This window comes from Choloepus didactylus, chromosome 9 (genome assembly GCF_015220235.1).
Source record: "Choloepus didactylus isolate mChoDid1 chromosome 9, mChoDid1.pri, whole genome shotgun sequence".
In the NCBI taxonomy this organism is placed as follows: domain Eukaryota; kingdom Metazoa; phylum Chordata; class Mammalia; order Pilosa; family Megalonychidae; genus Choloepus; species Choloepus didactylus.
In genome coordinates, this window is record NC_051315.1 from 61,145,608 (window position 1) to 61,160,546 (window position 14,939).

At 36.1% G+C, this 14,939-nt stretch overlaps 1 protein-coding gene across 3 annotated transcripts in view; it reads right to left on the minus strand.

Annotated features, from left to right (window-relative positions):
• The window catches only part of SLC25A12 (solute carrier family 25 member 12), a 121,901-nt gene that overhangs the window by 19,336 nt on the left and 87,626 nt on the right, over window positions 1–14,939 (minus strand). For all 3 annotated transcript variants that reach the window (XM_037849346.1, XM_037849347.1, XM_037849348.1), the window contains 4 exons: window positions 10,674–10,755; window positions 9,404–9,562; window positions 6,231–6,283; window positions 5,939–6,019 (listed from right to left, as the gene is read on the minus strand). In XM_037849346.1, coding sequence (XP_037705274.1) covers window positions 5,939–6,019; window positions 6,231–6,283; window positions 9,404–9,562; window positions 10,674–10,755 — 375 coding nt within the window. The remainder of the gene's footprint in view (window positions 1–5,938; window positions 6,020–6,230; window positions 6,284–9,403; window positions 9,563–10,673; window positions 10,756–14,939) is intronic.

Sequence of the window (14,939 nt, forward strand, 5' to 3'; positions counted from 1 at the left end):
AATGAAAGCATATGTCCATACAAAACATAGTCAATGAATGTTCACAGCAGCATTATTCACAATAACCAAAAGGTAGAAACAACCCAAATGGTCATCAACTGATACGTGGATAAACAAAATGTGGGATATCCATACAATGGAATACTGTCCACCCAGAAAAAGAATGAAACACTGATACATGCTACAACATGGATGAACCTTGAAAATATTACGCTAAGTGAAAAAAGCCAGTCACAAAACACCACATATTATGATTCCATTTATATGAAATACCTAGAATAAGTACATCTACAAAGATGGAAGGATAGGGCTAGAGTGGGGGCGGGGGCAGAGAATGGGGGATGATAGCTAAAAGGTACTACGTTTCTTTATGGGTTGATGAAACTGTTCTAAAATTGATTGTAGAGATCACTGAACAATCTGAATGTACTAAAAAACACTGAATTATGCACTTTAAATGTTACTTATAAAATTTGCCTGAAGCATAGCAAGCATACAGTGATGAATGAATAAAAACATAGGAAGTGGTTTGAATTTCAACTTAGCTATTGGATTTCACAGAACTTATAGTTCCTTCAACTCTAATAGGGAATAATAATGAAATAATGCCTATAAACTGCTCAGCCCAGTGGAAGGCACTCAAGAAATGGCAGATATTATGATCTATTATAATCATAAGCATACATTTTCTTCAGTCTTGTGTAGAAATGAAGCAAATCACGATAAGGAATTCTTCTTTCAAATTGCTACCATGAAAAGTGATTAGATTTAAGTTTTTTTTAGTGAGAACTGTCACAAACTACCCTTTTTCTAAAAGAGATAAGCATGTCCTAAATCTGGCTGCCTGCACAGGAAGGAAGGAATGCCAAATCTTTCTCAGCCCTCACGGTCAGTTTATTAAATGAGGGAAAGTCTCCACTGCTCATTAGCAATCTGGCAGATCAGAGCTACATTAAAAGCAAAAACCAGGGTTAATGATAGCAGTAATATTTTAGTTAAGTAGGGTAGTAGGTTCATGGGTGCTCATATTATTATTATTATTTATAACTATATAGCAAGTATTCTCTTGCTTAATCAAATATCACATTTTTTTAAAACTCAGTTTTATTGAGATATATTCACATACCATACAATCATCCATGGTGTACAACTGTTCACAGTACCATCTTATAGTTGTGCATTTATCACCCCAATATATTTTTGAACATTTTCCTTACACCAGAAAGAATCAGAGTAAGAATAAAAAATAAAAATAAAAGAACACCCAAATCACTGCCCCCACCATCCATTCCTATTTTTCATTTAGGTTTTGTCCCCGTTTTTCTACTCATCCATCCATACACCGGATAAAGGGAGTGCGATCCACAGGGTTTTCACAGTCACACTGTCACCCCTTGTAAGCTACAATGTTATACAATCGTCTTCAAGAGTGAAGGCTACTGGGTTGGAGTTTGGTGGTTTCAGGTATTTACTTCTAGCTATTCCAATATATTAAAACCTAAGAAGTGTTATCAATATAGTGCATAAGAATGACCAACAGAGCTTTATTTCATATCATTTTGCATCCCCCTTTTGGTCAAGAAGATGTTCTCAATCCCACGATGCCGGGTCCATCATTGCATTGCCAGGGAGATTTACATCCCTGGGAGTCAGGTCCCATGTAGTGGGGAGGGCAGTGAGATCGCCCAACAAGGTGGCTTAGAGAGAGAGGGCCACATCTGGGCAACAAAGAGGCACTCGGGGAGACTCTTAGGCACAATTATAAGCAGGTTTAGCCTCTCCTTGCAGCAACAAGCTATATAGGAGCCTGCCCCAAGACAGAGGGCTCAGCACATCAAGCCATCAGTCCCCAATGTTTGTGAGAACATCAGCAACAATCCAGGTAAGGAAGTCCAACACCTCTGTATCCTCCCCCCAGCTCTTCAGAGGGGCCCCGAATATACATTTTTATTCTCCACCCAAATTACTTTAGGATGTGTTGCTATTTCATTCTAATCTATACAGACCTACCATAGCTCACTTCCTATTCAAAGTTCCAATCACATAATTTTTAAAATGGGGTATAAAACAAAACAAAATAAACAGATAATGCCAAAGGGCCAGAGATTTTAATTTCTTGGTGGCTTCAAGATCTGGTCAGTGCATAGCACTTTTACTAAAGGCAATACAGTTATTTTTTTAACAGTAGCATTAGGGCCCAGGGTTTCTCCCCCCACATACAGAGAACTCAAGCCCCAGGTCCTTGCTCATTCTTCTGCATGGAACAAACCTATGAAGCCAATACTGACCACTCTAAAGTTTGAATCGTTTCTTCCTAATTAACCTGCAGTAGCTTAATGCATTAGGTACATCTTTAAAATTGGATGAATTTTGGAAGAAGAGCAACACTCTTCTCACCTGGTAGCACTGACAGCATTCGAATACCCAGAGAGACACTGCACATCATGTCATCACCACTGCCCAGGACATGACCAGGGGCAGCCACTCTTCCTGGTGTTATCTGGTGGCCCTTACCAGGCATCATTCAGGAAAGAGAATGTTTCTGTATCCCACAGTGTCTAATAGTCTATAAACAGAGGCTCACCCTTTTTGTTTAAGACTTTATTGAAAAGCATATGCTGAAATACATAGACTTGGGAGAGGTAACCAATTAAGCTTCAACAATCATTTATATTTTATCACAGTGTGATCAAATTCATCAATATAAACTCAATAAATATATATATTTTTTTCCTGCTTGAACTAAGATTTAGCAGGGAGGGGGAAGCAGAAAATGATGGGAGTGAAGAGCTGCAGCCAATCAAGCACTCTGCCCAGAGCCCAACCTGACTATTTTTCATGCTGTCAATTTCCAGCCAGACAACCCATCAAAGCTTCCAGAAATGAGTCATGATTAAGGAAGCAATTTAGAGTGTCAGCCCAACCCTCAAGGCATCTCAGACTTCAATAGAAATTCCCAGAGATCAAACCTATAAATAGGGTCCATACCTAGGAACAACAAAGGAACCAAATATCTGATTATGTTTTAACCACTTAAGTCACATATCAGACATGGGAACAAGTCCGTTTCATGGACAAAAAATACCCTGGATATCACAAATGGAAACAGAAATAAATAACTAGGTGGACCAGAAAGAAAATGACTTAAAAGATGTCTGGTAAACGTATGCATGTGCTATGGCAAAAACTGAGTTACAAAGTCTCCTAAGCAAATGGAAACTAAAACCGCTGAGAAAAAGAATATGATTTGCAAAGGTTCTCTCATTATTAGAGAAACAATTACAGCATCTAGTTGGGGTAAAAGAAGAGGAGAAACTACATTTTTGGTGCTACCCAAGCAAAAGTCTGATTCCATGTCCATTATTTGTCCTTCATGGAAAAAAGAAAAAAAACTTTAGCCAAAGAGGTGAGTTTCCTTCCTGAGAATGTGCTCGGACACGCATGCAGGCCCACACACACACACTCACACAAGCCACCTCTTCCAAAAGAACTCTGGTTGCAGACAGGTGAGGACTCAGGTATGTGATCTGCTGACAAATCTCATCAAGAAGTACCTGGAGCAGCGTCTCTCTCTGACCCCCAGGGCATCTTCCCTGAACTAAAAGCTGCAGAGGTCATCACCTCATCACCTCAGGTTCCACGACCAACTGAAGAGGTTTTAGCCAAGCCTATCAACCAAGTCAACTGGAAGTTATTAATGTTTTCTGGGACAAAATGGACTAAACAAGTCTTAAACAAATCATATATTGCCAAATGTGAAAAAACTAACACAAATAAAATAAGTTGAGCTGCAAACTTAGCTTTGAGAATTGGTCTAAATCCAATGTCATGCTCACACTTTAAAGATAGGAACCTTTGTGCTCTAAGTAAATATAATCTGAAATTCAGAGTTTTTGTCAATAACCTCACAGCAAAATTGTTTGCTGCACCATCCTGTCCCTAAGAAAGGAAAAGTTTAATTATACCACAATGGCTTACTCATTCCTCCACCTGAAATATAAGGGCCCAATTATTTTAAAGTTCCAGTCAATGTAAGTGTACAGTAACTTTACCCACTATTCTATTTTCTATGCTTTTTAAGAGGAATCAGAATGAGAATGTAAAAAAAAAAAAAATGTCTGGAAGAAAATGCTTCAGGAGTTCAAAGAGATACAGCTAACAAAAATACTATTTTCTGCCCCCAATCAGAATGGAGTCATGATGCATGGATCAATGTGGATGAACCTTGAGGGCAATATGTTGAACAAAATAAGCCAGAAACAAAAGGACAAATACTGTAGGGTCTCACTACTGTGAGCTAACTATAAAACAATCTCTGGAAGTTTAAATTTGAGAGCATAGGTTATCAAGAGATAGAAAGGGGGTAGAGATTGGGCAACTGATGCTTAAGGAGTATCAGATGTTTAATGAAGTTCACTGTAAATGTTCAGAAATGTACAGCACAATACTGTGTGATGGTAGCACAATACTGTAAGTGTAATTAACAAAGCTGAGTGTGAGTACAGTTGAAAGAGGAAAGCTAAGGTCGTGTATGTCACCAGAAGGAAAGACAGCGGATACACACTGGGACTGTATAACTTAGCAAAACCAGAGTGGACATAATGATGGCTAATTGCACAAATATAAAAAAGTTCTTATATAAACCAGAACAAATGTTCGTCAATATTACAAGGTGTTAATAATAGGGTGGCAGATGGAAAAAAATACAATTAATGCAAACTAAGATCCATAGTTAACAGTAACATTGTAATATTCTTTCATTAACTATAACAAAGGCACTATACCAAAGCTAAATATCAATAATAGGAGGATATAAGGAGTATGGGATTTTTTTTTTTTTTCCAGAAGAAACAAAAATGTTCTCATTTGATTGTGGTGGTGAATGCAGAACTAAGTGATTATACCAAGAATCATTGATTGTGTACTTAGGATGGATTGTATGGTATGTGAATAAAACTGTTAAAAAGAAAAAAAGTTCTGGAGCATGGGACAACATGGATGAACTTTGAGAACATTATGTCGAATGAAATAAATCAAGTGCAAAAGGACAAATATTGTATGATGTCACTAATATGAGCAAATTATAAGAAGCAAACTCATTGGATTAAAATTTAGAATATAGGTCATCAGAAAATAGAATGAAGGTACTGAATGGGGAGCAGATGCTTAATGTGTGCAGAATTTTTAATGAGGTTGAATTTAAGTTTTGGAAATGGAGAGAGGTAGTACAATGTTGTGAGTATAATCAACAGCACCAAATTATGTGTGTGACTGTGGTTGAAAGGCGATGTTTAGAGTCGAGTATGTCACTAGAAGTAAAGCTAGAGGATAAAGCATGAGACTTGTATAATACAGTGAAACCTGTGGGCAATGATGGTGATTAATAGTACAAATGTAAAAAATGATGTTTCATGAACTGGAACAAATGTACCTCACTACTACAAGGAGTTAATAACAGAGGGATATATGGGAAAAACTGCATTTATTGCAAACCATGGACTATAGTTAACAGTAATATTTTAATATTCTTTCAACAACAGTAACAAATGTACCACACTAATGCTAAGGGTCAATAATAATGGGGATAAGGGGTATGGTGTGTTTTTTGTTGTGGTTTTTGGAGTAATGAAAATTCTAAAATTGATTGTGGTGATGAATGCAAAACTATGTGTGACACTGTGACCCACTGATTGTACACTTTGGATGGACTGTATGATATGTGAATATGTCTCAATGAAACTGCTTTAAAAAAAAAACTATCAGATTATGCCACAAAATTAAAAAAAATCATTCCATATAATCAGAAGAGTTCCCCACTGAGAAAACATACTTAGAATCCTTTGAGTTTGGGGTAAATGTCACTCAGATGTCATATCAAATGTGCACAAAGATTAAGGGAGTAGATGTGCCTTAGCAACAGCTCAGGATTAATACTTACACAACCACCAGCAAGGATTTCTGCTAAAAGTGGAATAGAGCCATCTCTGCGGGTAAATTTGTCCCGGACAAAATCATTAACCTAAGTAGAAAGACAATATTAGTTACCCAGTGTTCCCAACCATTTCACCCATTGGCATGTAACTGGTTTTTCAAGTCAGCAAAATATGTGTCTCATGATAAAAGAAAAAATTATCAAATGTCTACTTTATAATTTTAAAGTTTTACAAATGCCTCGATAGTGTGGCTTAATGATAAGCTAAACAAATGACATAAATGAGAAAGAAACTCACAGTCAGTTTAATGGCCTTTTCTGGAGCAACCCCTATAAGTTGTGGTATCAGACCTAGGTAAATGGAGAAAATCATTAGCAATAATGATGTACTAGACACGAATCCACAAGCCGACAAGGAACTGTTTTGCCCATATTATTTTATCTATCAAACATTTTAGGGTTTTCATTAAAAAGGGAAAAGATGGGATTATCCTAAAAACTTTGAATATGTATGTAATTATTACTTGTGAGCCAAGAATGGCGTCATGTTTTCTTGAGGCCATAAATTCTTTCCATAAACACACTTACTTTAAAGCCTAGTTACCCCACAGTTCCTAAGAAGTACACAAGGAAGAAATAGAGCCTATGGGTCTTCTCTACCCTGAGAACCCTGGCAATAACAATGTAAAAAAATTCCCTCCCTGTTACAACCTACAACACACAAGCATACACAAGCACTCTAGAAAAGCTAACGTTATATGCTTGGAAGAGCTCTGAGAAGGGTGCTGTCAAGAAGACCCCAATTTTGCCACAAATGACACTACCTATGTAATAGCATACAGTGGCTTGGTTATTAGAGAATACCAACTCCCATAATTTCCTCTTTAAAGAAACCCAGAATTCAGTACTCATTTAGCTAAAAGGAAGCCAAAACCGCAAAGAAAAATGCTGTTTAAAGTATCATAATGATTACCTTCTACAAGCAAAAAGATATACCTTATTTACTAATCTATGTCAAACTTAAGACATTTTAAAAAGAATCCCCTCAAAACAAGGGAAATCATTATTCTACATGGTGAAATTTCCCAGGCTGGTTGCAAACTGGAAAAGAAAAACAATATATAAACAGTTCAACATCTGTAGGTATTCACAGGGCTCAACTTTCTAAAACACACAGCTTATCCAAATTGTTAGCATACATTTTTTCAGCATACATTTTTTTTTAAGATGTAGCAATAAATGTTTTGTATCCTTTAAATCACCCAGCCAAGGGGGGTTATGTACGTGTTTGCATGCTCACTTGCCGATCTTAAGCCTACTTTGAGGATACTGCTGAGTGATACTTCCATGAGTTGAGAGCCAGCAAGTAATCATACATACAGGCTACTGTCAGTCAAACTGAATTATCAGTGACAAACACACAATCTGCACACACCTTTAATGGGAAGCAGACTGATTTAAAAGAATAAATCAGCAGATGGCAGTCTTAACTTCCTAACCCTCATGATTATTGAGGCCTATTACTCTTAATCTAACTCCCATACAACCAAGTCAGCATGTGTATTTGTTTTACAACTTGCCTCAATAAGACTCATAGAATTTTAATAAAGTACTGATTTGCATCATTTTATCATCTCATTGTTGCCTGCAAGGAAATTCAGACTGATCTGTCAACAATTTTGTCAATCACCTGACAGAATAATGGACCAACTCTAGGCAGTATATGACAATCTCAATAATCGCAGTGTTCACATAATACAGGACTCCTACAATCTTCTAATACAAAAGTCTCATTTAAAGGCCTGATTTTTATCAGCTCACATCCTGAACAAAGCCAACAATCCTCCCCCTACTTGTTATATTGGACCCATTTAATTAATATGACATCTCACCCAAATGAAATCTTCTGTAAGCAGCCAGCCATTGAGACGACTACACTGTGCAGTATATACCTAGGTTCTTTCTAACAGAGGACATTCTCTTTGCCATTTAAAAGAATACCAAGGGGGAGAAAGGTCATTATTCAACAAAGAAAGACTGGAAATGTCAAAGGAAAAAACAACCCTAGAGCTACACAATCCTCAGATTTTCCCATTAAGTAAAATTTAGACATGCAGGACTTAGTAGTTTAAAACAAGCATTTACACACACAAATCTGCATTCTGGACAATGCACACCTCTTCCCATTGTGTACTTGTTGCAGGAATTTAAAGAGGCTAGAATTCAGGACAATTGAGCCAACTTAATTACATTAATTCTCAGGAGCAAGGTATTTGAGCCTAGTTTGAATTCAGAATGATTCTCTTCTCTTATTCTATATATAATACTAAAATGTATACTAATAAGCCTCTCCTTCAAATCTAAGTGCATCAGAATTACATTTTTCCCTTGAATACCTGCACGTAATGCTAAGCAGAGGTGTTTTTCCTTCTGTCCATGAGCCTAAAGCTTTGTTCAGACCCAGTCTTTCTTTCCTAGGAAGAGGTTCTAAGCCAAACAGTTCAACAGTGCTCCGAACGAGCTAGAGATTAATGAGACTGTGTGTGCAAACAAACAAGTACAGTAAATTACATAAATGCCCTGGACTTGAGCACGCAGAGAGTATTTTCAAAGAATTCCAAGTGGCGCCCAAAGGGATTAAAAAATTAATCCCCCTCCCAAAGGAAACCTAAATTCTAAAGTGAAAACATGTACATGAAAGTCGTTCCCTCTCCAAAGAGAACAAGTCCCTACAAAGCCGATGGGGGTGGGGAGAATGCTGCTGCCTGTGACGCCGACAGCATTGTGCTCGGGCCAGAGTTCGTGGTAACGTTCCCTGCAAAAGAAACTCTCTCTTTGTGTTCTGAGCTAAGGGGAGGAAAGGGGCAAGAGTGAGACTTGGAGCCGAAGGGTTTTTGCTGTTGTTTTTAACTCAGACGACTCACTGGAAAAGATTTATGAATACTCTCCTTGGAAGAGACAAAAATGTTTGATATTTCTCTCAATTGAAACAAGTGAATAGAGGGCAAACCCACCTTCAAATGTAGCCTGGTTTCTATACAGAGAAGTATTTCTCATCTCTAATTCTTTGAGACAAGAAGCTTTCTATTTCTTAGCTGTCGTCTTTGTATTCTACCTGCAGTCATGTGCTTTAGTTTATAAGAGCACAGTGACTATAGACCCATGTTGGGACAAACACAGGATTTGGATTCCAAGAAATATAAATAACAAGAAGAAATGAAGAACCTGTTTGCAGAATAATCTTGCTACTCCCTAGCAAGAACGTAAAAAGGGAAACAAGTAATGAAGGAAGAGAGAGAGAGAGGGAGAGAGAGGGATTCAGACACACACAGACGGAGAGAGAGAGGGAGGGAGAGAACAGTTCTAGTCTATTGGGCAGGCTACTCATTGGTTTCCATAAAGAATGAACTAAAATCTTGTACTGGTGAGCTAAAATCACTTAACTTTAGCAGCTGAGATTTACTTACTTACCCCGGTAGAGTCCAAAGAAGCCCTCGTAACGCAAGACTTTCTTAAAACAGTCAAAGCTGTTTTTGTACATCAGCTCCCCCACAACAGAGCCACTGCCACGCTGATTTTGCATGCGGGTCTTCACCAGATCTATAGGATACACAGCAGTGGCTCCCACAGCTACAAAGAGAACAACGTTTAGACTTGAAGAGCAAAATTAAATGGAGAGTCCATAAGGAAAACAAATCTCATCTCAAGGGACAAGAAAATAAAAGACAATCTCCTCACAAAAGAGACTTCATAATATTATTTTTCCTTCTCCCACACATAGGTGAGGGATGACAGGCAAAAGCAGCCACTGGGAACCTTAAATAAAGCTACTTCAGAGAATAATTGTCAAGAGTTCTCTTTGAATCTTAGCGAATGGATTATCAAGTCATCACCAACATCAGATAACCAACATTCAATTTTCTATAACATCATTGAACTATTATACGTATTTCTTTATGTTTCCCATTAAATGCCTAACTATGATGGCAGTTACCTCTTAATATGTATATGCAGGTGGCTGTAATTTTCAAATTTAGTTTACTGAAGCATTCTGGTAGACTGCTTTTAGTTACACTATTTTGTGAAAAAGCCTCAATATTATATTATCCCTATCTATGTACAGATTTCAGTTAAAAAAAAAAAAAGTCATGCTTTAGAATTTCTAAAGAACTGAAAAATTTATTACACAAATTAGTAAAGTATATTTTTCAACTACTAAAAACAAAAACATGCTTTGCAACTTCCAAAACTGAGACTGAAAGAAAAAAATGATAGTCTCAGCAGTTCAGGCTTGTTTTGAAAAATCGTAAGTATTTTAATCACACCTGTTGGGTTCTTCTCAAGAAAGTAACTTCAGGTAAAATACATTTTCTATGTAGAGCATGTAAGGAAAAGTAGTCTCTCAAATTTCTGCAGGGATAGGGAGTCATTTTAGCAAATACTTGCTCTCCATTTTCTTCATTCTGGCCCTAACCAGAATAATTAAGGTGAGCACAGCCCTGCCTCCAAGACTTTCACATCATTATGAAGGTTTTGTCCTGAAGACAGACTGGAGCCAGAGGAGCCACAGCTCTGCTATGACAAGTCCTCTGATCATGGGTAAAAGTAAAGAACACTTCAGAAAGCTCCACAGTCGTGACCCGTGGGAACAATGAGCTGCACCTCTGCTGATCTGTCCCAGTCTAGTGAGATAATATTACATGAACACAAGCCTGAAAGAGCACAGAGACATGTCACTCACCTCCAGCAACTGAGCCCAGAGTGAATCTGTAAGCAGACTCGGCAATTTGGAGCCAGACAGGCCTGCCTAACCCATGAGATTGCTGTGGAGAAGAGGAAAATGAAAAAAAAAAAAAAAAAAAAAAAAAAATTGGGAAAGCATACAGCAAATGAAAAAAACTACAATTTTGCTATTTTAAGATAAGTAAAAACAAAACCTATAAATGATATGACAAATGAGGTAATAGCTTCTTTTCTGAGAGAGGAAAATAGGATATTATGTAGCCAAAAATGGAAGCAATATATTTTAAAATAGGTATCTCTCTCATTAGCATGTAAAAATCATGCCCAGCTAAAGGGACACGGTAGCTTTTTTCCTACTTTTTGCAAGCCTGTTAATGACTCACTTGTCTGCTTCTATTGGGTAATAAACTTTTATTCTGCAGAAGTGATTTTTTTAGAAAATTAAACATTACAGGTATAAAACCTTTTTTTCTTCTTTAACCCACTAAAAATTTAAAAATCTTTCTAAAATAAAAAAAAAAACTATCTTGTTTCTCAAATCATAGGATACTGATTATAATCTAACATCTCTTATGACTTAAAGACATCATCATGTCCATCAGTGATTGTATCAAGTTCTAATGCAGCTGTTTTTTGCTATCTTCCCTTGTCTGACTGTTTCTTCTTTTACCAACAGCCCTCCTAATTTGATTTTGCCACCTATCATCTATTAGTGCCTGAGAAATTATATGCCTAAGACTGTCAGAATTATATGTAACGCTAGTTCAAAGGCTTCTCTTTTGAGGTAAAGTGAAAAACTTTAACAACTACTATTTCAAGAGTTCAAAGCCTCTTCCCCCCTTATTTCTAGCATTGCAGCTTAAACACCGAGGTTCTCTCCAGGGTAAGTTCACTGTTTCTGACCCATGATATTGAGCATTTGATTTTCCTAGACCTATGTATTCCTCAATTCTACTTATGCAAGGAAATTGTCCGAGGAAATTTAACAAACAAACCCCTAGAATCTGGAGCTTATATATTTTTAAAAGGCTTCATGAATCTTTACTTAATATATAGTTAGGGCTGAGAACTACTGCTATGCCATATTCATTGTTCTAACATAAAATATATGCTATAAATAAGGCAAAAGGAAAAATCCTGTGATTTGGAACGTAATTTCACAAACATAAAGGACCTGAAATAATAATTTTTCTATATTAATATGTCAGTCTTGTTCTCTAATGTATTCATTATAAAAATATCTGCTATCCTAAGTAAACAGTCTGAAACAAAAGAGTAACATATTTGCATTATTATAAAGAAAACTTGAAAAACATTAACTTGCAATTACATTTTTTTTAAAAGCCCAGCTTAATAGAAAGTCCAGATAGTCTCACTAGAATAAATAATTTATATGGGATGAGAATCCATGCCCAAAATCTAGATGAAGCCTCAATTAACCAAGCTAAATATGGCAAAGGTAGACATTAACCATGTGGTAAGTAATCTATAGAACAGGTTTATCGACCTTCCTGTTTTATAAACTGTGCCCCACAATAAGTACCATTTCTGTTTTAACCAAAGCATCTGATATTTAAATAGCTGATACTTAGGATTTCTGTGGGAAGAGATAGTTTAAAAGCTCATTATATTTACCACAGTGTTGTGGTTCAATAAATTCTATAGTAAAAAGAAAAGTAAGTAATTTTTGATTAAAAAAAAAAGTTAAGTTGAAACCCTTGGAAAGTTTGGCAGTTGGTAAAACACCATTACTTCAAACAATATCACTGTGTACCTTTAAATCTCACCTACCTCAAATACCAATTTTAGTATAATCCAATTAGGTGTAAATATAGATCTATTACATCTGAAACTGAATATAACACATGGAAGAAATCATCATAAAAAAAAGCAAAAAGCTACACATATCAGACCATAATCATAATACCCTTGTAGGAAATACGTTTTCATTTACCCATGCAACTGCACGGCTGCATAGCCAGCCATTGTGTTTTATTTATATGCTGTAACAAACGTGAGCCATTAATAACTTGAAATTGAAATTTTTATTTGATATCTACTATGGGGAAAGAGTAGGATATTTTAACAAAACCTTTACTATAAGCCTAATTTTCATTCGTTCAATAACCAAAAATGTGTCCATCAGAAAGATAACATTGTTGTTCTATTTATTCCTATAATAATAATACTAATTTTGGACTGTTTAGAGATTTACTGTCTCCCAAATGGTGAAAGTACTTTACCAAACACTCAGGACCTGTAGAATGCAGCCCTCAGGGGTCAGATGTTTTTCAATCTTCTGTAAATAAACTCCCCTGTGAGGCCACCAGGAGGACCTGACACTCAACAATTTCCATCCACAGTGAGACCACAGTGTACTATTTTGTCAGTCCATCGTACATTGAAAGACAAGGTGCCATTCTATGGCAGGTCAGGCGACTTATAAAAGGTCTCGCTGTGAGACGGGGGGGTGAGCTGAGCAATGGACCTGAGCTCCCTACTTCATTCTCCACCATTCCTTAAGTCAGTGTCACCAACAATTGTTTATGACTGAACACTCCTACCAAAGATTTTTAAGCTCCTAACCCCCATATATGATTTCAATTATAAATTAGATGCATGTTCTACTGTATTAATTATATATAAAACTAAGTGATGTATATTGTAAAACTATACATAATATACATCTAAAATGTATACAAAAATAGAAATTGTAAAAGAGGTAAAAATGAAATAATATTTTTAAATAATTTTATTTTTCATTTACTAATGCAAAAACCTCTTTGGTATCACTTTAAAGTATAATATTGATTGAATGTACTTCAGTTATTTTTCAAAATGTTGGCTGAGCACTTTGTAAATACAATGATGGCTAGCTTCAGTTAATTCTGATACTTTGTTTCAAGGATACCATGGATGAAAGCATAAACACAATCAGTTCCTTCAAGGCAAAGATAATGTTTAACATAACACATTCTGAAACAAAGGCAAGTAATAGCATTTTGGCTTATATTTTTTAATTCTTTTAACTCAAAGTAGTTGTTATGCTACCCATTAAACATATAGGATGTATGTTTTCAACTTCTAAAAACATACAGGTAAAACTTTTTTCCAAAACTGAAATTTCTCAATCACAAAACGGGAGGAAAATAAACCTTATTCTCTTTGATTATGAATTGTTTTCAGTCATGTGCCCTCTCAAAAGAATATGTTGAATTAAAAACTCATGAATAAAAAGACTATGGTCCCCAACAAGCATCAAGTAACCACTAATTCCCTTATTCGTATAAAAGGTTTCTCCTGTGTTCAACCACATACATTTTTCTTTATACCCTCTTCCTTTAAAGAATGTTTGTAAGCCCTACCAAATCCTGTGAAAATTGAAGGATTATACTGTGCTTTAATTCTTAGCGAAAAACATCTCTGACTATAAATACTCAAATGCATTTTGAAAGAAATGTCACCTCCACCCTATTAAGTAGCATTTATAAGAAAACATACAATATATGGTTATCAAGGTGGTTTTTTTTTTAGGCCTAGTTGTAACTATAACTTATGGCTCACTTGTATTCAGGTATGTAAATTAATATAATCAATGCTATGGATTTCATTTCATGAATATTCATAAATAGAATGCTACTGTAGCTGTCATCCCTATTAATGACTGTGTACTGAATTTTTAGCATTCAGGCTGAAAGAAAATATTAGCACTCTGAAGATCGCCTACCGCGAGCAAATAGGCCAAAGGAAAAGGCACTCTTTCCCTTAAGGTTATGATTATGATCATGAAGGTTGATATTTAACAAGGTTAATTAAGTGATTTTCAAAGCAAAACAAGGGTTGGGCATCTTGAATGACTGTTAACCTGCTCTCTAAGCATGACAGGAAACGAGCTGAGACTTCAATTGGAGGTTTTGTTTGCTTCTTTTTTACTATGTGGACATCCTCTTTTTGCGGTTTCTATTCAAGTCTTTTACCCATTTTTCTATTGGATTTTCTACTTTTCCTTATGAATTTGAAGACATTCTTTATACATTCTGGATACAAATCCTGTTAGTTAAATGTATCACAAATATCTTCTCCAGCTCTGTAGCTTGTCTTTTCACCCTCTTACTGGCATCTTTTGATGAACGAAGTTCCTTAAATTTAATGAAGTTCAACTTATTAACCTTTTCCTTTATGACTGGTGTTGTGTACCCTGTTTATGAAATCTTTGCCTGTCTCCAGATCATGAACTTAGTCTCCTGTGTTATCGCCTATGAGC